Source organism: Coregonus clupeaformis, chromosome 5, assembly GCF_020615455.1.
Source record: "Coregonus clupeaformis isolate EN_2021a chromosome 5, ASM2061545v1, whole genome shotgun sequence".
NCBI lineage: Eukaryota > Metazoa > Chordata > Actinopteri > Salmoniformes > Salmonidae > Coregonus > Coregonus clupeaformis.
This window is the reverse complement of record NC_059196.1, coordinates 27,187,747-27,210,745: the sequence shown is the minus strand read 5'-3', so window position 1 is coordinate 27,210,745 and position 22,999 is coordinate 27,187,747. Positions and strand designations below refer to the sequence as shown.

Below are 22,999 nucleotides of genomic sequence, written 5' to 3'. Positions count from 1 at the left end.
CAGCAATGAGTCATACCCAGAAAGGTTACTGCTGGAGGAATATACCTTGAGCAAACAAACATGATAACACATAAATACCTTGATCACTCTCCATTCCTGATGTGATGTTTGTATGGGAATTAATGGGAGTTATTTCATCCCATTCAGCATTGAGGATAATTGTGCTCTATATAGACAGGTGAGAAATCAACTGTCTGATGTAACAACTAAGAACCAGTGGAGGGAGTAAAGGGACAGGCCATATAAAAGCCATCTATTCCTCTACAGAAACAGGACATAGGATTGGAGTTGTGGTAAAGAGGCATCCTAGCAATTATGATTGAACCAAGATGGATGGTTCATTTGGGTTAATTTCAAGGAGATCAAGGGAGAGAGAATAGGATAGGAAGAGAGGGGCTATATTTAGTAGTGGTTATTGGAGGTCATAACTCTACCAATGTCGATGCCCCTGCGTGGTTCCCCCTGGCCTCCGATCAGGTCCTCCACCCAGTGGATGTAGTTGAGTCTGAGAGGCACAGTGGGGATGAGACGCTCCAGAGGGATGTCTATGGTCAGTCCAAAGTCGTCCTTCAGCAGGGTACAGGTCAGGGCTCGCACCGCCTCTGGCTCCTTGAAGTTCAGCCTGCAGGAGGGGGTGGGAAAACAGTTACAATGCTAAAGTAACTACACCTATAAACCAAAACCATAAACCAAGACCGTAACACATTTCTTGGAAACTCACAATGAGCCACTAACCTAAAGAAGACCTAAATAAAATGGCAAATCAATTCTACCCCACCAGTGACTACCCTGCCACTTCTCCTAAAGACCACCCTTCCAGGCTTCTACTGACACCATGTCACATAAACCACCCCTCTTCCAGGCAGCACTAGACTGCATTCCCCCCTTTCCTTCCTAAGAAGCCCAGTGCTCCATAAAGCCCATTCCCCCCTCATTACTGCTCATCGCACGTCAACCACCACGATGAGACCCGACGACAAATGAAATAAGGAGCTCATCAATTTACATTTCCTCGCTAACGATACAGAAATAATATTTTCCAGCATTAACCAGACCCACACACCTCCCTCTCTACATTTGTTATGATTTCCACTGCCTGGAAAGCCCTTTTGGGTTTGGGAAACACACACAGAGACAGACTGGAAAGCATGTTTTGGGTTTGAGAGACAAAGAGAAGGGACAAGATATATGTAATTAACCAGCGTGTGTGCTGCATTCACACCTCCACAGACCGTTTTTAGACACCTCCTGGTGATAGGAGCGTCTGGCACCTCCTAGCTGGGTTTGGGGGGGCAAGAGGGAGAGTATATCCACCACAGCTACGGCGGAGAGGAGCGAGACTATCACTGATGATGAGCAGGACTACAGGGAGAGGATGAGTTAGGCTATGTGCCTATGGGGGAAAGTGTGAGTTATATAGTACATATGTGACAGACTGGGGTTCGAACCCATGTCCCTGAAGACAGTGTTAGTCCGCTGAGCTAAAGCCTAGGCATTAGCTCAGACTGTCTTCAGGTCTCACAGTTTCTCATAGTCTAATAACCAATATGCAGAGAACGAGGCCATTCAGAGCCTCCCTGCCCAGCCCTCTATTTTTAGACTGTGATGAGTGTGTGTGTATATATGTACTGCAGAGCACTGCAACGCCGGGTCTCCATGGCAACCACCCAGACCCACCAGCACACACAAGCAGTAAGCAAACGTAAATCCAGCCACGCTGGAGCAATATGGCTGATACCGGAAGAAGCGTGAGCGTGCTCGAGATCGAGACACACATTGTAGGTTGGACGTTTGTGCGTCTTACGGTGGTGAGGATGGACGGTGTGGGACATGGGACAAACCGGTGGTAGTGTAAAACGTGTTTATGAGAGAATTCATCTTGTAGGTTTGCAGGTGTTACAGGAATAAGGTGAGTGAGGGGGATGGCGATGTAGAGGACCCAGGTGGAATGATAAGGGAGGTAATAAGCCTAAGCGAACCTTTCGTAATGAAAACAGAGAAAGGTTGTGAGAGGGAGGTAGGTTAAAACCTGTGGTTCAGAGGGTTGTGGGCTGTGGTGGGTGAATGCACAGGGAGTTCTGGTCTCCCTACGGACTCCAAACTGAGAGGCATACTCAGCAATTTCTCTCTGCATTAGGAAATACAGATTGTGAGAAACAGAGGACAGTAAAGAGAAAGAGGGAGTACACCAATTAGAAAGGGGGGGGATAGAGGGCAAAATATCAGCAGAGGAAGTAGAAGAATGTGAGCTAAAGAGAGAGATGAGGGAAGTGAAACTGTGATGAGCACTAGAACAGTCCTAGGGCAGTGAGATGAAAAAAACCATATCTACCTAGGGAACTAACTGCTGCAGCTGAATAAGCCAGCAAGACAACAGCCCAGGAGCCCCACACCTCCACCCTCCGCTAGCGTAGTCCTTCATCAGCACAGAGAGAGAGATAGAGAGGTGGGTTTGGAGAGGTGACATTCAGGGCAAACACATTTTTATTCTTAACGCACAGTATAATTCTTATGCTGATTAGCAGCTCCTCTTCCTAAGTCAGGTTATTGTTCCCACGCACTGAACACAAACTTTACTGACTGTTCCTGACTCGGTGTAGCCAAGACTAGGAGAGCTCCACTTTAAATGAAGAAGGCACTTATGTAGAAGAGCTCATCAGGCATATGAAAAAAACTATGCCAAGGACAAGCTGAAGCCATTCAAAGAAGCCACACTTATACTCAGTAAAGAGCTCAGCCCCAATCAAAGTCTATGCTGATCAGGGGGTCTCATCGGTTAACAAGCGAACCAATCAGAGAGGTCCTGGTAATCAGTTGGCTGTAATCAGTAACCCAGTCGACCAATCAGGGAGGTTGAGGTGATTTAGTGCACTTCCACCATAAAAGCTACCTATACACTTCCTTCAGATTTTCAAGCTTAGCATACACAGAAGAGGTACAGTGCCTTCAGAAAGTATTCATACCCCTTGAGTTAGTCCACGTTTTGTTGTTACAGCCTGAATTCAAAATTAATTAAAAAAAAAAATTCTCACCCATCTACACACAATACCCCATAATGACAAAGTGAAAACATGTTTTTATTTATTGAAAATGAAATACAGAAATATTACATTTACATAAGTATTCACACACCTGAGTCAATACTTTGTAGAAGCAGCTTTAGCGGCGATGGATTGAAAAATATTTGCCCATTATTCTTTTAAAACATTCTTCAAGCTCTGTCAAGTTGATTGTTGATCATTGCTAGACAGCGATTTTCAAACGTTGCAATAGATTTTCAAGCCGATTTAAGTCAAAACTGTAACTAGGCCACTAAAGAACATTCAACGTCGTCTTAGTAAGCAACTCCAGTGTAGATGTGGCCTTGTGTTTTAGGTTATTGTCCTGCTGAAAAGGTGAAGCCGTCTCCAGTGTCTGTTCGAAAGCAGACTGAACAAGGTTTTCCTCTAAGATTCTGCCTGTGCTTATAGCTGTATTCCTTTTATTTTTATCCTAAAAACACTCCCTAATCGTTGCCGATGACAATACCCATAACATGATGCAGCTCCACCATGCTTAAAAATATGAAGAGTGGTACTCAGTGATGTGTTGTGTTGGTTTGCCCCAAACATAACGCTTTGTATTCAGGACAAAAAGTTAATTTCTCAGCCACATCTTTTTGTAGTATTACTTAAAGTGCCTTGTTGCAAACGGGATGCATGTTTTGGAATATTTGTATTCTGTACAGGCTTCCTTCTTTTCATTTATATTATTAGTATCGTGGAGTAACTACAATGTTGTTTATCCATCCTCAGTTATCTCCTATCACAACCATTAAACTGTTTTAAAATCACCATTGGCCTCATGATAAAATCCCTGAGCAGTTTCCTTCCTCTCCGGCAACTGAGTTAGGAAGGACACCTGAATCTTTTTAAATGACTGGGTCTATTGATACACCATCCAAAATGTAATTAATAACTTCACCATGCTCAAAGGGATATTAAGTGTCTGCTTTTTTTATTTTAACACAACTACCAATCGGTGCCCTTCTTTGCGAGGCATTGGAAAACCTCCCTGGTCTTTGTGGTTGAATCTGTGCTTGAAATTCACTACTTGATTGAGGGACCTTTATAGATAATTGTATGTGTGGGGTACAAAGATGGGGTAGTCATTCAAAAATCATGTTAACCACTATTATTAAACACAGAATGAGTCCATGCAACTTATTATGCAATTTGTTAAGCACATTTTTACTCCTGAACTTATTTAGGCTTGCCATAACAAAACGGGTTGAATACTTATTGACAAGACATTTCAGCTTTGACATTTTGATTAATTATTGAAAAACAATGTACTAACAGAATTCCACATTATGGGGTATTGTGTATAGATTAGTGACACAATTTCAATTATTTTAAATGCATGCTGTAACAACACAATGTGTAGAAAGTAAAGGGGTGTGAATACTTTCTGAAGGCACTGTATATACAAAATATCCCATTATGACAACGCTAAAATATTTATTTTCTTTTAAGCACACAAAAAAACTGAAATATCACATTTACATAAGTATTCAGAACCTTTACTCAGTACTTTGTTGAAGCACCTTTGGCAGCGATTACAGCCTCAAGTATTATTGGGTATGACGACACAAGCTTGGCACACCTGTATTTGGGGAGTTTATCCCATTCTTCTCTGCAGATCCTCTCAAGCTCTGTCGGGTTGGATGGGGAGCGTCGCTGCACAGCTATTTTCAGGTCTCTCTAGAGATGTTCGATCGGGTTCAAGTCCGGGCTCTGGCTGGGCCACTCAAGGACATTCAGAGACTTGTCCCGAAACCACTCCTGCGTTGTCTTGGCTGTGTGCTTAGGGTTGTTGTCCTGTTGGAAGGTGAACCTGAGCGCTCTGGAGCAGGTTTTCATCAAGGAGCTTTCTGTACTTTGCTCCGTTCATCTTTGCCTCGATCCTGACAAGTCTCCCAGTCCCTGCCGCTGAAAAACATCCCCACTTCACCGTAGGGATGGTGCCAGAGAATCTTGTTTCTCATGGTCTGAGATTCTTTAGGTGTCTTTTGGCAAACTGATGAGTGGCTTCCGTCTGGCCACTCTACCATAAAGGCCTATTTGGTGGAGTGCTGCAGAGATGGTTGTCCTTCTGGAATGTTCTAGAGGAACTCTAGAGCTCTGTCAGAGTGACCATCAGGTTCTTGGTCACCTCCCTGACCAAGGCCCTTCTCCACCAATTGCTCAGTTTGGCCGGGTGGCCAGCTCTAGGAAAAGTCTTGGTGGCTCCAAACTTCTTCCATTTAAGAATGACGGAGGCCACTGTGTTCTTGGGGACCTTCAATGCTGCAATAAAGTTTTGCTACGATTCCCCAGATCTGTGCCTCGACACAATACTGTGTCAGAGCTCTATGGACAATTCCTTCAACCTCATGGCTTGGGTTTTGCTCTGACATGCACTGTCAACTGTGGGAACTTATATAGACAGGTGTGCGCCTTTCCAAATCATGTCCAATCAATTGAATTTACCATAGGTGGACTCCAATCAAGTTGTAGAAACATCAAGAACGATCAATGGAAACAGGATGCACCGGAGCTCAATTTCGAGTCTCATAGCAAAGGGTCTGAATAATTATGTAAATAAGGTATTTCTGTTTTTAATACATTTGCAAACATTTCTTAAAACCTGTTTTCGCTTTGTACATTTTACATTTACATTTTAGTCATTTAGCAGACGCTCTTATCCAGAGCGACTTACAGTTAGTGAGCGCATACATTATTTAATTTTTCATACTGGCCCCCCGTGGGAATCGAACCCACAACCCTGGCGTTGCAAACGCCATCCTCTACCAACTGAGCTACATCCCTGCCGGCCATTCCCTCCCCTACCCTGGACGACGCTGGGCCAATTGTGCGCCGCCCCATGGGTCGTTATGGGGTATTGTGTGTAGATTGCTGAGGAAATTGTTTTATTTAATCCATTTTAGAATAAGGCTGTAATGTAACAACATGTGAAAAAGTCAAGAGGTCTCGTTTTCAGACTGACCCATGCATATTTCTCCCTTCACCACCTCCTCCTGCCTTCCACTGTGTTAATAATGCAAGCAGAGCACCAGGAAGGAACCAACTGTGAGATGGAAAGTTATATTATTCCATTTATTAAAGGAAGGGGAAAAACTCCTCTACCCACCATGGATGGTTTCTCTGCTGGTAATATCTGCCCCCCAAAAAATTATGACAGCTAAATTAAATGTCACCCAGTGAGTGTTGAATTGTTAATGCCACCCCACGGCATCATGGGTCATCAGCCAGCCATGATGGAACGCCTGGGCTGGGTCATCTCTCTGGTTCTTGATTCCTAATCCCATCATTCTCTGCCATCTGAGTCCTATCTATCCATCTCCTCTGTACTCATCTTCATCCCGCTCTCATCTTCCCTTTTACTATTCACTCCATTCATACGAATTTTGCTCTGTGGTCTTGATTGTCTTTTCACTGTCCATCTCTCCTATTGCTCTCCCTCCCTCCCTCTCCTTGACGAGAACCCCAAAAAGATATCTACATTCAATTCTAAAGGCTAATTCTCTCTCATCCCTCTCTCCAAAGTTCTCTCAATCATCTCCCCCTCCATCTCCATCTCCAGTGGGGCCCAGAGTGTGAGAGGAGACTGGTTTATTTATCTCAGAGGAATTGGCTGTCTCCTCATCGTCTCCCCAAGATAACTCTGATCCACTGAATCAATGGCTGCTCAAGTACTCAACTAAGGCTACTTACTTACCAGATTAATACACCACAAATATAGAAGTATGCTAATCCAACCACTTGCTTGGTGGCAGAGGGGGATCCTAAATCACTGGCAAAGAAGAAAACATCCATAGACAGGATTTGCCAAGCAGTAGACTAATCCTGGAGTTCCCTTTAAGCTTTAAGTTGTGTTCACACTAGTGTAAGAGCTGCAATGAGACAGTGTTGGATTGTTGGGATGTTCAGGATGAAGGCTTGTCGTGTCTCACTGGTAGGTCTGTTTTCAGTGTAGGATCTTGCACTTTTAGGACTATTGGCTTTGTTCCATTGCACCAGGCCAGCTCAATCAGGCGCTGCTGAAATATTTGAAAGAAAACAAATAATATTTGAACCCATGCGGGTCTGGTAGTGAGCAAACTCTAGAGAAAGAGGTTGTTTGTCGTCTCCCTCAGTCTGTCAGTCTGTCCATCAGTGAGTCACGTATGATAATGGCCCTCTTTTTGTCTGTCAGTGTCTTTAGTTCTGACAGTGAGTCATCTCTCTATCCGTATGTCCTTCTGTAAGTTTGTCAGTGAGTCATGGACTGTATAGTAATGATTCTCTCTCCTGTAATCAACACCTGGCTGCTGCAGATGGACATCAAGCACATTTAAATAGCTCTCCTCTGCCTCACTGCTCGCCCACATATTCCCTAAACAGCCACGCCAGACTGCTGATAAACTAACTAGCTCACACACGCTCCGCACATTCACAATGAAAGTACCCACACCAATATGTTTTCACCCACTAACTAGCTCACACACACTCTGCACATTCACAATGAAAATACCCACAGCTCATGCCAATATGTTTTCACTCACACAGTAGACGCTTGCACCTGGTGGTGACATCGGCATGTGTGTCTGCATTCATCTGCATTTACACAATGTAATTTTCACACTGAGCAGACTGTTGGCAAGTTCACCACAAAGACAAGGCTGGATCATTTCCTGGAGTACGAATGAGAGGGGTACACACACATATTGGGAGGGGGGAGATCTACTAATTGGAGTGGTGCTGGACAGGCTAGACATCGGCTGGGGAGGTTTGGGCCTTCAGTCCGTCATTAGCAGGAATCAAAGAGAGGCCGGCTACACAAGACACTCATCCTCTACCATCAAACAGAGACCACATAGTCAGAAAGGGGGAGAGAGAGAGAGAGGGGTGGGGGGGAGAGAAGAGTGAGCAAGACAGAAATAAGGCAGAGAAGGAATGGACAAAGACAAGATGGAGGTATAGAAAGAACAGAAGGCAGAGAAGAAGAGCAAGAGATATGTGCTTTATTATGCGCTGTCAGCTCCAGGTGTAGTGATGACCGCGCAGTTGAGTTGACATCAAAAACAACATTATCCCAACAGCCTTCCTCTCTTCCTTTGTTCGCTTGCCTGCCTTTCTCGTCTTCTCGTCTTGTCTTTCTCGCTACTGCACCTGGCTGCCAACCCAGCCATAATAACCTCTCCTGCAGACACAGGCGGAGACAATACTGGTCGACCAGGACTTCTGAGGGCTTTCAATTTAGCCTCTAAGCTTCTTGAAGCAAGACTTTATTTCGCCTTGTAAATGAAATGTTTTTTGGAGGAACAGAATCAGAACTGGGAACAAAGGTGATCTATACTGTCCCAGAACATAACTTATTTGAAAAGCATGGGATCTGGTTAATAACGTTATTTTCCATTGCAGGAGTTTTTTTCCAGTCCCACAAAAAGCGCCTATGCAAAGCCCTTACTTTGTCACTCAGAAACGTATTCCTGTGTCTGCCTGCCAGCTGAAAGTCTTGAGCATAAGCTGTGTTTGAATACTCATACTAACCTGACTATTTGTGACGTAAATTGAGTATGTAGTATGCTTATTGGTCATAGTATGCCAAAAGTTCCTGGATGTCGTACTAAATTTGCCAAAATACGAAGTATACAAGCAGTGGACACTATTTCAGTGCTTTTTAGGGCCCATAATGCAATTCTTCAGAAAATGAGCGTGGCTTCAAAACGTTTTCAAATTTGAAGAAAATGGCGGAAAATATGCAGCCGAAATACAACGAGTGCGGATACAAATTAATTGCTTTACCTAATTAAGACAAATGTTAAGAAAATGTTGTGCAATGTGATGACTTTTCAAATAAGTTACATTACACGTTATGTTGCCCGACAATTTGTTAGCTACGCTATCCTTACAAACCGCATAGCATTACAACAGTATGTTAGCTAACGTTATTTACCTAACGTTAGTTGGCTACTAATAAATCGAACTTGCCAGGCAGTATATTAACTATATGCTATCTAACAAACTACCCAATGTTGATTTGATTTTTCACGTCATCCTTAGCTAAGTGGTATAGTCGTTTTGCGTTCTCAATGGACTTTGTTAATTCCGCCTACTTCAATTTAAGAGCACTCTCGGGTGAGTGTGCCAGAGCGCAGAATAATTAATGAATTTACGAACGCTCAACACCCGTTGAATATGGCCGGTGTCAGTAAACGTCGGCAAAGAAAAGCGTAATTAAATTGTTGCCAGCAGCACAGTTAGTCACCAACGTTATGGATAACATGAAAACAGCCTAACCAGCTCTGCTAGGGCGAGTAAAATGGTCAGAGTGAGGTGTTCTCTCATTTGTGTCGGGAAGTAGCTAGCAAGCTAGCTAACGTTAGCTTGGGTGCTTGACTGCCATTGTGAGGTCAGAATGCTCAGATCAACCCTACTCCTCAGCCAGAGCGTCAGTGTGCGTTCTGAACGCTCCGAGTGCGAAACAATGAATTTACGGACAATCTGACAATGCTCTGGATTTAAGATCGCCCAGAGCGCACTCTGGCACTCCAGATTGAATTTACGAAGACACCTGAAATCATAAAATGTCTAGCTAGTAATTTGTTATGCTAACAAGCTAGCAAGCGGTTGCATAGCAACAGCATCAACTTCCGGTAGACAAGTGAAGCGCTAGTACGCTCTCCTGAAAGGATACCTTACGTTTAAAGTATACTTAAATGAACTAATAGTATATAGTATGTAGTATATACACTCATTAAGTATGTAGTATACAGTATGTTAGTATGGGTATTCGAACACAGCTATATAGTCTAGTAGCCTAACAAATGACATTACAAGCTTGATTCAGGTTTTTTTTATTAGAGAAGAATATATTAACCTTATCAATGCTAGTTAATGATACAATAGTTATCACGTTTCACATTGAATTTGTTAACTATAAAAACACAAGACGTGTTTTATTTTAAATTCTGGTGCCGCTCTGCACAAACAAGCTTTTTAGCTAGCTAGCTGGTCCAACGTTAAGCCAACTCTGAAGTTCAAAGACGTTCAAAGTTCCTTCATAGAAGCCGCTCCTCCGTAGGTATAATTCTGTGGACCTAAATCAGATGTATGCATGCCGTAACAACAAGTTGTCCAGCACTTCAAGCCAAGCCTCCTCCACCCTCTTTCGCTCTATCCCCACCGCAGAATGTCTGTCGCATCTCGCGCCCTACACTCATCTGGCCAATGAATGTAAATACACTAGATCAAATCAAATCTTATTTGTCACATGCGCCGAATACAACAGGTGGAGACCTTCAGTGAAATGCTTACTTACAAGCCATTAACCAACAATGCAATTAAGAAAAATAACTGTTAAGTAAAAAAATAGATAACAAAAAAATACAAATAATTAAGGAGCAGCAGTAAAATAACAGTAGCGAGGCTACATACAGGGGGTACCGGTACAGAGTCAATGTGTGGGGGCACAGGTTAGTCGAGGTAATTTAGGTAATATGTAAATGTAGGTAGAGTTAAAGTGACAATGCATAGATAAAAAAACAGTAGCACCAGCGTAAAAGAGGGGGTGGGGAACAATGCAAATAGTCTGGGTAGCCATTTGATTAGCTGTTCAGGAGTCTTATGGCTTGGGGGTAGAAGCTGTTAAGAAGCCTTTTGGATCTAGACTTGGCGCTCCAGTACCGCTTGCCGTGCAGTAGCAGAGAGAACAGTCTATGACTAGGGTGGCTGGAGTCTTTGACAATTTTGAGGGCCTTCCTCTGACACCGCCTGGTATAGAAGTCCTACGCACCACACTCTGTAGTGCCTTGTGGTCACAGAGGCCGAGTAGTTGCCATACCAGGTAGTGATGCAACCAGTCAGGATGCTCTCGATGGTGCAGCTGTAGCACATTGAGGATCTGAGGACCCATGCCAAATCTTTTCAGTCTCCTGAGGGGGAATAGGCTTTGTCGTGCCCTCTTCACGGCTGTCTTGGTGTGTTTGGACCATGATAGTTTGTTGGTGATGTGGACACCAAGGAACTTGAAGCTCTCAACCTGCTCCACTACAGCCCCGTCGATAAGAATGGGGGTGTGCTCGGTCCTCTTCTTTTTCTTGATCACGTTGAGGGAGAGGTTGTTATCCTGGCACCACACGGCCAGGTCTCTGATCTCCTTCCTTTAGGCTGTCTCATCGTTGTCGGTGATCAGGCCTACCACTGTTGTTTCGTCTGCGAACTTAATAATGGTGTTGGAGTTGTACCTGGCCATGCAGTCATGGGTGAACAGGGAGTACAGGAGGGGACTGAGCACACACCCCTGAGGGGCCCCCGTGTTGAGGATCAGCGTGGCGGATGTGTTGTTACCTACCCTTACCACCTGGGGGCGGCCCGTCAGGAAGTCCAGGATCCAGTTGCAGAGGGAGGTGTTTAGTCCCAGGGTCCTTAGCGATGAGCTTTGAGGGCACTATGGTGTTGAACGCTGAGCTGTAGTCAATGAATAGCATTCTCACGTAGGTGTTCCTTTTGTCCAGGTGGGAAAGGGCCGTGTGGAGTGCAATAGAGATTGCATCATCTGTGGATCTGTTGGGGCGGTATGCAAATTGGAGTGGGTCTAGGGTTTCTGGGATAATGGTGTTGATGTAAGCCATGACCAGCCTTTTAAAGCACTTCATGGCTACAGACGTGAGTGCTACGGGTCTGTAGTCATTTAGGCAGGTTACCTTAGTGTTCTTGGGCACAGGGACTATGGTGGTCTGCTTGAAACATGTTGGTATTACAGACTCAGTCAGGGACAGGTTGATAATGTTACTGAAGACACTTGCCAGTTTGTCAGTGCATGCTCGGAGTACACGTCCTGATATCTCCGTCTCTTTCTCATGCGAATGACGGGGATTTGGGCCTTGTCGGGTGTCTGAAGAAAATCCTTTGCGTTCGACTCGTTAATGAAAAAATCGTTGTCCAGTACGAGGTGAGTAATCGCTCTCCTGATATCCAGAAGCTCTTTTCGGTCATAAGAGATGGTGGCAGAAACATTATGTACAAAATAAGTTACAAAACGCGAAAAAACACAATAGCGCAATTGGTTAGGAGCCCGTAAAACGGCAGCCATCTCCTCCGGCGGCATTCTATCGATGACCAAAAGTATGTAGACACCTGCTCGTCGAACATCTCATTCCAAAATCATGGGCATTAATATGGAGTTGGTCCCCCCTTCGCTGCTATAACAGCCTCGACTGAGAAGGCTTTCCACTAGATGTTGGAACGTTGCTTCGGGGACTTGTTTCCATTCAGCCACAAGAGCATTAGTGTGGTCGGGCACTGATATTGGCCGATTAGGCCTGGCTTGCAGTCCGCGTTCCAATTCATCCCAAAGGTGTTCGATGGGGTTGAGGTCAGGGCTCTGTGCAGGCCAGTCAAGTTCTTCCACACCGATCTTGACAAACCATTTATGTATGGACCTTGCTTTGTGCATAGGGCATTGTCATGCTGAAACAGGAAAAGGCCTACCCCAAACCGTTGCCACAAAGTTGGAAGTGCAGAATCGTCTAGAATGTCACTGTATGCTGTAGCATTAAGATTTCCCTCCACTGGAACTCAGGGGCCTAGCCTGAACCATAAAAAACAGCTCCAGACCATTACTCATCCTCCACCAAACTTTACAGTTGGCACTATGCATTCGGGCATGTAGCGTTTCCTGGCATCCACCAAACCCAGATTCTCCATCAGACTGCCAGATGGTGAAGCGTGATTCATCACTCCAGAGAAAACGGTTCCACTGCTCCAGAGTCTAATGGCGGCAAGCTTTACACCACACCAGCCGACGCTTGGCATTGCACATGGTGATCGTAGGCTTATGTGCGGCTGCTCTGCCATGTAAACCCATTTCATGAAGCTCCCGACGAACAGTTATTGTGCTGACGTTGCTTCCAGAGGCAGTTTGGAACTCGGTAGTGAGTGTTGCAACCAAGGACAGCGCTATGCGCTTCTGCACTCAGCGGTTCCATTCTGTGAGCTTGTGTGGCCTACCACTTCGCAGCTGAGCCGTTGTTGCTCCTAGACGTTACCACTTCAGAATAACAGCACTTACAGTTGACTGGGGCAGCTCTAGCAGGGCAGAAATTTGATGAACTGACCTGTCTGTTCAGATTTGAAAATTATTTCAGTTCCAACCCCTGACTGTCTCTCACTTCAGCAGCCAGCGTGTTTGTTTTTCCCTCAACCAGAAGGGGAGTAAATTACACAAAAGCACACCATGATGTGATGTGACAGGACTCAGCAGTCACAATCACACAATATTCCCCCTTGTCAGTTCTGTGAGAGAAATCTCTCAAGCCTTTGTGCTGTGAGGAAAAGTGAGGACAATCTTGACAGTAGAGATGTGATCTGAAAAGCCACTCAGGGAGATAGAAAGCAGCCCCAAAGCTCTCTGCCTCTCCCTCCCGCCGTCTCGCTCTATCCATACTTCAATCTCTGTCCCACTACCTCCATCCCCTCTCTTTCTCTTCCTCTCTCTGCATATTTCATATCCCTGTGTGTGTCCCAATTACTGGCTGGCAGACCCTGCCCTCCAGTTAGTGGCTCAGGGAGAATTGAGACTGTCTCCATCCCTCCCCAGGCTCTGTCCCCCCTAACCCCCCACTCTGCAGCTCCCATTCCCTCTCCAGCCCTGGTTCCTCCTGGTTCCCAACTTCCCACTCCTCCCCATCAGAGCTGAGATTCTGTCTGTAGAGCATGCATTAATCATTTGAGTCATCCCTTTTTCTTCCTCTGTAGCCAATGAACCTCACAAGCAACCACAGGCTAGTGTCTATGGGTAATGTCTGTAACAAACTATAGCACCAACATGGCCAGGTCACTAATCATCATGGTTGTAAGCAATGATGTCCGTTAATGTCATCCTGTCTAAATACTGAACATTGAATACCTAAAGTGACCTCACCTCCTCCTCCTCCTCCTCCTCCCTACCCGTACCCCATCAGCTCCCTACCCTCTAGCACAGTAGGATGTCAGCCATCCAATCATAATGGTCACCTCAATGGGACGGGCCCTGGGCGATGTGGGCCCTGGGCGATGTGTCCCTGCAGAGGCATTGATTGATCCCTTCCCAAATCTAGAGAGACCCCATTCCCTCCGAAAGAGGACGGGAGAAAATCATCACACCATAAAAAAGGCTAAGAGGAAAATCGAATTGTCTTTGATGCCTCTCTCCTGCCAACTCTCTGAACCTCCTCTGAACACACACACAGGTGAGAAAGCTACAGTAATGAGAGAACATATTGGGGAGTTGGCAGCACTTTGCACTCGAGAAAATAAAATAAGAACATTCTGCCACACACATGGGTTTTACTGGTGTGACACCAAATCAATAGTGGCACAAAATGGCACTCTAGTCTTAAGTCAACAGAAGTGGTTCCCAACTCCGGTCCCTGAGTACCGCCAACAGCACATTTTTGTTGTAGCCCTGGACAAACATATCTGAGATTCAACTCATTGAGGGCCTGATGATTAGATGACAAGTTGAATAAGGTGTGCTTATCCGGGGCTACAATAAAAATGTGAACTGTTGGGGATATTCGAGGACCTGAGTTGGGAACCACTGACCTACAGCATATGTACTGGGGCGTATTCATTACGCCGATTCTGTTGCAAAAAGTTAATTAAATGGAAGCAACCCTTTAGCTCAGTGGAAGCAACCGGAAAGAAACGGGGAGGGAGCTAGCTGAATTTGTCCAATATGCCCTATTGTTTTGTTCTGTTTGCTTCCGTTTGGTTCTTAAACAGTAAACGATTTCCGTAGCTAATGAATACGCCCCTGTACTCACATAGCTCTGCCAGCCAGGTTGGTGTGGACATGCTGCTCGAAGTCTGGATACTTGGAGGCCAAGTATGCAAAGTCCGGAGGCTTGTCTTTGTAGCGGTTCCGCGGGTGCATTGATTTGTTTAGTGACATGCTCACTTCACTGTGGAGGAAGGACACATGACACACAATTGTATTTACATCTTTAACTCTTCAAAGGGTTGGAACGCTAAGAAGCTAGCTAACTGACATACATGCGTGTAAAAGACTGCATACAACAGGTTAAACTATGGGGATATTAGCTAGCTTGTTAACTAACTACAGGCATTCATCAGTCAAGTCCAAGTTAGCTACTGTAGCTAGCTAAAGCACATTTCAACTCCATGCTGCCTGTCAACAAGATGGACCTCTCTAAATGAGATACGCTAGCATTAGCTAACCTTTTGTTGGTGGTGACTTGAGTACCTGAAATATTCGCTCGGAATATATTCCAAATGTTCGAAAATGTCAAGAGTTGTCTTGTACAAACGAACTGAGAACTCACGTTTCTTCCGGGATGGTGGATGAAGTCACAACTCTGCGCCGAGACATTGGTTGACGTCAATATTCAGCGCATTCTTGAAACAGTCAACCAAAGACAGCGAGTCAACATTTTGAAGGGTCAGTGCTATCCGAATCCTTGGGGGACTCCCTACCCTAAACCTTACCATTTTAAATGTCTACTTCAATGGGGTAGAATCCCAGATAGCATGGACCTTTTGAAGCCTGACAGGCTGAGACTACATATCATCAGTAGTATTCTGGCAACAATTTATAATTGATGTTGAGTGTGTGTGGTTGATCTATTATCCACATACAAATTATCCTTAATTCAAAAGCAGACGGCAACATGATGGCAATTGTACACCCCACCCACCCAGTCAAACATCGCAAATGGGCTACAGTAAAACAGATTGACACTTGCTCAAATGTATCCAAGTTAATTAAACTATTGCTTGAGCAAGTATATATTTGAGTCATAGCCTAAACTGCTCAGCATGATTCATCTGTTCCCAGAGCTGCATTTTACGCTTCACCTATTTTTTTCAAGATCACGAGACATTTATTGTATTGTAGTCAGACAACTAGACATAGCAGGAAGGTGCCAGCCAGGTGGTACCATGCACTTATCTGGTAGAATGCAAAGAAAGAATTAAAGACACCAACATGGTCTTAGAAATGTAAGATTTAGATGTTGGGGTCTGTTAATGTAAAATGTCAATCACATTCTGTATCAAATATGGTTTCCATCATCTCTAGGCATACCTCACAGCTGTGAACATGAATAATTAATACCTCCCATTATATTAATACGCCACACACAGTATACTGGCAATATGTAATAATGATCATTTAATGATTAATGTCAATAGCCCTAGGCTGTCTATCATTATCGACCCAAGAAAAAATACATCATGCTATTCGCTGAAGAAAATCATGAAACGTTAAAGACTCGTATTCCCTGTAACCTTTAGCTCAAAATCAGTAAATCCCTACGTGAACTGATCTGTTGTAGACATGTAATATGATATCAAGCTGTGCATGTTCTTTGTTGAGAAAACCCTCCCTCACTCACTCAATAAAAGGACAATGTTTACTGATTTTTCTTTAATTAATGATGCAAACAATAATGACATCCAGATATTTTGTTAACAATTTTGCTGTGAAGAGTGAGAAAGACGTTGAAAGCAAAACAATAAATCCTGTTCAAGCTGTGAAGAAGTCTGAAGCCCTCAATCTATTCACAAGGCAGATTATAGCAGACAGATGGACTTGAGACTGGGGGGAAGGACCAACAGACAGTGCAAGCTTGTCTGCCAGTCCCTCTGATCCACCTAGCCAGTGCAGCATAGGGGTTGCTTGGGACCTGCAAATGGCAAAATTGATTTATTTTCACAGGGCACAGGGTAGGTACAACAGCACAGTTATGTAAAGCATTCATTCAATGACAACTATATTACAAGGAGAGAAACACATTCTCCCTCCCGACAATTTGTTTATAGACCTTCCTTGTCTAACCCAAGAAAGGGAAAGCTGAGTTTTCAATAAGAGTCAAGTCTAATATCCATTTAGGTTCACTTCAGGCCTAGTTTAGAATTTACACCCAAGGAACCTGAGATCATAATCCTGAATTTAGCCAATCAAGAGAGAATCGGCTTAAATCAGGAAGCTAACAGTCTAGCATTGAGAACAGAACAGATCAGGACATCTGAATGCTGAAGCTAAACCAGAATGTCCTACTACAGTTAAATTTTTTGGGCTTCAGCTAAAACACGTTTTATGGTGCATCAGCACCACCATGTCCAATTGTCCTATCGATGGCTGGTGTATGGTGTAACGGAATGAACGCACGCCGACTCTCCAATCAAAGTCTCTCCCTCCCTCTGACTGACAGAGAAAGCAGCTTGGAGAAAGACCAGTCTGGGTCTGATTAAATGCATGGGGGTCTCTAGTCTAGAGGAGGCATAAGTGGTATTCTCTCAAGGGGAGGATTCTTTTCTCTCATAACATGTTTAGTCTGCCGCAATCCCATCGCATATAGAGGAAGGAAGGAGCCAGTTCATTCATTTACAGATCTGTCCTCCTTCCAACAGCAACAAACAAACAAACAACCACATTAAGTACAGAGCGGTCTGTCTGCAGCCATCAAGCCAGCCTGAGCCGACCTGTCTGGTAGAGTCTGGTGTCATTGAAAAGTCATTATGCAAAATACACAGTATACATACATAGATACACAGGGACAATACACCCGCTTACTGGTAAGAGACAATAAGGGTACAACCCATTCTCGTAAGAGATGGAGTTCTCTTATCCTACTTCTCGCTCTTTTTACAGTATATAAATGTCAAGTGGACCGACTAGCCTTTGACAGCTTAGCGGGGTGGCCTGTGACTGATTGAGTCTGTGTCTGAAGTGCACTATTTTAGGGAATAGGGTGCAATTTCAGACTCGGCCTGAGTGTTGAGTGGCTTACATCATAGCACTTGAACCAGAAAGGCCACCAGACCAGACAGCTCAGCCTCTGGTACAACAGGGGTACATGCAGCAGTGCTATTGTCGACAGGTCAAAGGTCACAGGGTTCATCACACTAGCCACTATCAGAGGGTTCAGAGGTCAACAGCAGCAGCTAGCTACATCCAATCAAACACACACAGGAAGAGGAACAGGAAGTTATTCAGCAAAGAAGCTTAAACTAATATCAGTTAAACAAGTGGAATTCTTTATTATTAAAGAATTGCATCGGAATGGAAAAAGGCTGATAAAAAAAAAGTATATCTTGTTTATGCATTTTATAATTAAGTATTTTAAAATGTCTTACATCTTCGATCGTCAGTCGGACAAAGGACCAAAGATCTAACGAAAAGCAGGGATACGCAAGATATGATTTTTCTGCCTGCTGCAGAGTAAGAAGAAGCCAGATGTTTATTTTATTTTTATTTTTTTTGGGGGGGGGTAGGACGGAATGGTTGGTCTCCATTGTCATGGAGGGATTTGGTTAGATTACAATGAGTTCCAATTGTCATATTTCATTATTTCTTCAGCCTCCTAGCTCATTAACATGAACAGAATAGGACAAAGATGTCCCTGCCAACCAGGAGACTACTGCAATGTGTTAGAGAGTCGGTCCTGTGGAGTTTCGACCCAAGAGCTCTTCACTAGGAAAAGCGTCTAAGTACTCTCCTGTGCACAAGCGCATCCTAGTAGGCCTAGCCCAAGACCAAAGCCGGTCTGTGGCAAGGGAGCTGCTGTATGTAGTCTTAGGGGTGAAGATCCCTTTACAATAACTACCACCATCAGACCTCTACTGTACAGAGAGCACAAGCATTCATTAGCATGTCTACTGCTAGCATTTTATTTCACCATTTCACCATGAATCCCCCCGATAGTTCACCAGTCAGTTCAGTGGAAACACAGATTTGGACACTTACCCACAGCTCAGTAAAAAGCTTTGGTTTACATGTCTTTGTCCACCACAGAAACAGCTTTATTACCTCTCAATTATTGTTCTTTTTCCCAGGAGATATTTTGCACATCCCAAAACCTGAGGGGCAACTTTGACTTCTTGTCATGGTATGACGACGTCTCTCCGACTGAGTCCGACTCATTTGGAACTTGCATATTTCATCCAAAGCTAAGGCTTAAGCTTGCCCTCCCTAATTTACACAGTCCATAGAAGCAAGCAGCACAAGACAATGGCCAACTGAGCATCAAATCGCTTACATGATTCCTGTAGTACAAGGGACAATAAAACCCAGCCGACACCTGATTCGTCATATGGTTAGAAAAAGGGAGAGGGTTCAGTTGAGTCCAATGGAAATCACTCAGGTTAGACTTGAGACATCAGTGAGACATCTTACAGAGGGAGGGAGACACCTAAAGGTCCTTCTTTTCAAGTGCTTGAGATTAAAAGAAGTGATACCTGAAGTCTGCTACTAAAGGGCCAAGTGCTAGAGAAAGGCAGAGGCGCTCGCCTGATCAGTTGAGGCCAACCATAAGAACCAGTACCGGGCCGAACAGACAGGGAGCAGCGTTTCAGGGAGGCGTAACCTCCCGCTATCGCCTCATATAGCCTAAATGCTAACCTGAAAGCTATCAGTCCACTGAGTTTTTAGCCTAAATGCTAACCAACTGAAATAAGGGCGCCAGGTGCGCAGCCTAGCCAGGTTAATTCATTCAGATGCCAAAAGAGAAAGGTTCTGATTCAATAAACATAATTAATTCATTGGATAGGATAATTCTAAGTCTATCAGGAGTGGTTTTGCTTCTCAGTTTAGGACGCGTCGTCATGACAAGAGTACAAAGCTGTTTTGTTTTCTCAACCCCCAGATGTCCGAAGATAGACAACAGTTTGAAACATTCGTATATGCAGCCATTAATATATTATCTAGTTCCACATGAAGAGAAATGGTATGCACACTTCAGAAGTGATGTTACAAAGCTACATATTATTCCAATAACAAAACCCCCACAGACAGACAATCTCATATCCTCCGGCATCAAGGGATTATACTTTTCCTTTTGTTGTTTTTCCTCCTCAAAAGGTCACCGACAAACAGACTACAACAGTGAAAAGGAGAGAGAAAATAATATAAAGAAAATAAAAATAGGCGGACAAAAATAATAAATCTGAAACGTAAAGACACTGTCGTTTTTTAAATTATCAGTGTTAGTGCCCTACGTTTTACACCCAGTCAAAGAGTACGTCCCAAAAGGCACCCTATTCCCTGTATAGTGCACTACCTTTGACCAGGGCACATGGGCCCTGGTCATAGGTATTGCACCATATAGGGAATAGGGTGCCATTTGTGACGCACACAAAAAAAACATCTGCCTTCAGTAAGTAGGTAGGTAAGGCTGCAAGTGACAGACTTAGCCAGCCCCGCCCATGTTAAACCTATGGTACTTCTAGACAACGTTATCATGTAAATTTACAGTATACAATTTTGGATTAATCATCACCATGCAAGAATACTTTTTTTGCTGTGTAACATTTAATAGCTCAATCTACATCCAGAATAATGTACATAAAAAGGACCATAGTTATTGGACCAGAGAGCGTGATGACAGGATAAGGTATTAACCATGGTGTGTGAGTGTAGCCAGAGGAGATGAAGGAGATGGTGTGAGGTGGGGTGTAGGGGGGTGGAATGAGGTCTAGAGGGGGTGGGGTGGGAGGAGAGGGGGTAATTGGGATGGTGGTGGTCCGATCTTCTCAGGTCTGATCGGATCAGCGACACTCCCACACTTTTACTGTTTGATCTACGCTCCCGGTGACGACATACGGAGCATTCTTGTGGAAATCTGAGGAGAGGAGGAGAAAGGGCATCAGTACAAAGGAAGAGTAGATAGTGTTTGTTTCTTGTCTATTTCACTGTAAACACGTTTCCCATGTCAAGAAAGCCCTTTGAATTTAATTGAGAGAGAGAGAATCGGGTTCTATCCAGAGGAGACGGCAGAATAATTAGTTAACTTCCACATTAAAGGCGATTGAAAGCTATTTATCAAACCTATATTCCATTTAGCAGTATGACCTGAATATATATTTTTTTAAATTATCAATAGTTGAATTGGGGCATTTCATGAACTAGACTACAAAGCTCTTAACCTCTTGGTACATGCATCACACAGAAAAGCACAGCACAACAACCTCAACAAAAGGTGCTTTTGTCTTCTCCCCAAAAAATATGCAAACAATAGCTTACAGCAGTGCTCTGTGTGTGCGTGTAGCTAGATTTCAGAGGCTGGGGCTTCAAACAGCACTAGCCTGACAGGAAAGCTGGCTGGATCGCTGGAGTCTCCTTCTCCGGAGAGTTCCCTAGCCTTGATCCGCTTAGAAGCCTCAGATTTGGGGAAAAGTGGAAAAATCCTGGAGCATTTGTTTACCTCTTAGACCCCAGCTGCCAGCTAGCAACCCCCAGGATACTGAGCCAGACAAGACCAGTTTATCAAAAAATCTACCCCACCTATCCCATCCCTAACCCCATTCAACCACTATCCAAAACAGCTTTGTCTAACCCCTGCCTGATCCTCTCTCTCTGGGGCCTATAGCATGATGGATCTGATTTATCTCTAGAGAAACTGTGCAATGTGCGCATTGAGCTCACAGAAAAGAAAAAAAAACTAAATGGAATTCAAATAATTGAACAGACCTCGGTCAATTAGTTGTTTAAAAAAACTAAAAAATACTTGACATTTCGGTTCATTGCTCAGCGCTAACATCTTGCTACAGTGTGCCTACTGAACAAGACCCAGCTGTAACTGACGCTGACTGTGACTGTAGGAGAAGAGAAGATTGAGAGCGGCTTACCCAGAGAGGTAACAAAGTGTTCATGGGCACTCAGGGTCTTCATGCAACGCTTATTCTTGTAGTCCCAGATCCTTAAGGTCTTGTCGTCAGCACAGCTCAATATGAACTTGCCTCCGGGGTGGACAAGCATCCCGCGCACCCAGTTATCATGGCCAACCTGGGACAAAAGTGTTTGGTTAGAATTGTTAATACAAAATCTAGGGCCAGTTTCCCAGACTACTCCAGGACTAAAACAAACCTGCTTCTTAGTCCAGGACTATGCTTAGTTCGGGAAACCAGTCAACCGGAGACAGAGCATCCGGTTAAGACTAGTGTTAAAGAAGGTCAATCCCATTACAATTCATGTCATGTGAAGAAATGGATTCGACATCACAAATGGGGAAATGTTTCAATTCAAAACTGCATGAATCGAAATGACCATCTATTGTATGTCTATGATTAACGGTCCACTCACCAGTGTCATAAGGCACATCCCAATGCTGACGTCCCACATCTTGATGGTTTTGTCTCTGGAGCCAGACAGCAGGAAGGGGCCCGGCTTACCACTTTTCTTAGACTGGAAGGACAACGAGAGAGAGAGAATACGATGAACTCCAATTGCCAATACAGAACCTTAAGCAGTCTTCACTTGCGCGACATCAACCCTTGATAATTTCGTTATAAGGACTATATGCAGCCAGCTGCCCTCTGAATTAAATGCATTTTTATACCACAGCCTTTGATAAATAAATACCACCTTAGCATCAGGGGAAATGGACTGCAAATTGAATAATTATCAGAGGATGCATCTCCAGAGCAGGGCACAGACCTACACTTTATTTGTTCAACTAGACTCTGCTTTGATTTAAGAGTGATTCTGAACACAGAGTAGCGCAAACTTGCACTGAGGGGACCTTACAGCTGAGGGAAATATTTGATTATTTACCAAATTTGCACTTGGATTCAATTGTTCCATTTCTACATGCTCTGTGGTGCAGTATAAATCTTATTTGTCCATATTTACCAAAACTACCATTCATCTCTTATTTTAAAATCAAATATCATCTTTGGCAGCTAAGCATGTGTGTGGAGGATATAACCATTTATTTAGTCTTCAGCACCAACTCATTATTTGGGCACTAGGCAAACAAAGAATCACCAAATGCGTGGGTGGGGTATTATACACACAGAGATATATAAAAAAAAGTCATTACATGCCTCAGTTCTGCAACAGGGGAGGGCGTTCTAACAGTTTGGGTTCCCCTGTGCAGGCTCATTTCAGCACGTAGAGCAGAGCAGTCTTAAATGTCAGAGTCACATTTGGCTGCTTTAGTCCACAGAACATAAAGTGTGACAGTATAATTGAT

At 44.0% G+C, this 22,999-nt stretch overlaps 2 protein-coding genes across 5 annotated transcripts in view; both read right to left on the bottom strand.

Moving 5' to 3' along the window:
- The window catches only part of LOC121566331 (RNA N6-adenosine-methyltransferase mettl16), a 32,361-nt gene extending 16,374 nt beyond the window's left edge, over positions 1-15,987 (bottom strand). The window contains exons 1-3 of one of the 3 annotated variants that reach the window (XM_041876424.2): positions 15,350-15,987; positions 14,831-14,968; positions 435-622 (exon numbers count right to left, since the gene is read on the bottom strand). In XM_041876424.2, the coding sequence (XP_041732358.1) occupies positions 435-622; positions 14,831-14,968; positions 15,350-15,396 (373 nt within the window). In that variant the 5' untranslated portion in view covers positions 15,397-15,987. Of the gene's footprint in view, positions 1-434; positions 623-14,830; positions 14,969-15,245 lie in introns of all 3 variants that reach the window. The other 2 variants (XM_041876430.2, XM_041876434.2) reach the window with 2 other exon arrangements.
- A 450-nt stretch (positions 15,988-16,437) lies between these two features.
- The window catches only part of LOC121566355 (lissencephaly-1 homolog A), a 55,928-nt gene continuing 49,366 nt past the window's right edge, over positions 16,438-22,999 (bottom strand). For both annotated transcript variants that reach the window (XM_041876442.2, XM_041876441.2), the window contains 3 exons: positions 22,108-22,209; positions 21,654-21,810; positions 16,438-20,647 (listed from right to left, as the gene is read on the bottom strand). In XM_041876442.2, the coding sequence (XP_041732376.1) occupies positions 20,574-20,647; positions 21,654-21,810; positions 22,108-22,209 (333 nt within the window). In that variant the 3' untranslated portion in view covers positions 16,438-20,573. The remainder of the gene's footprint in view (positions 20,648-21,653; positions 21,811-22,107; positions 22,210-22,999) is intronic.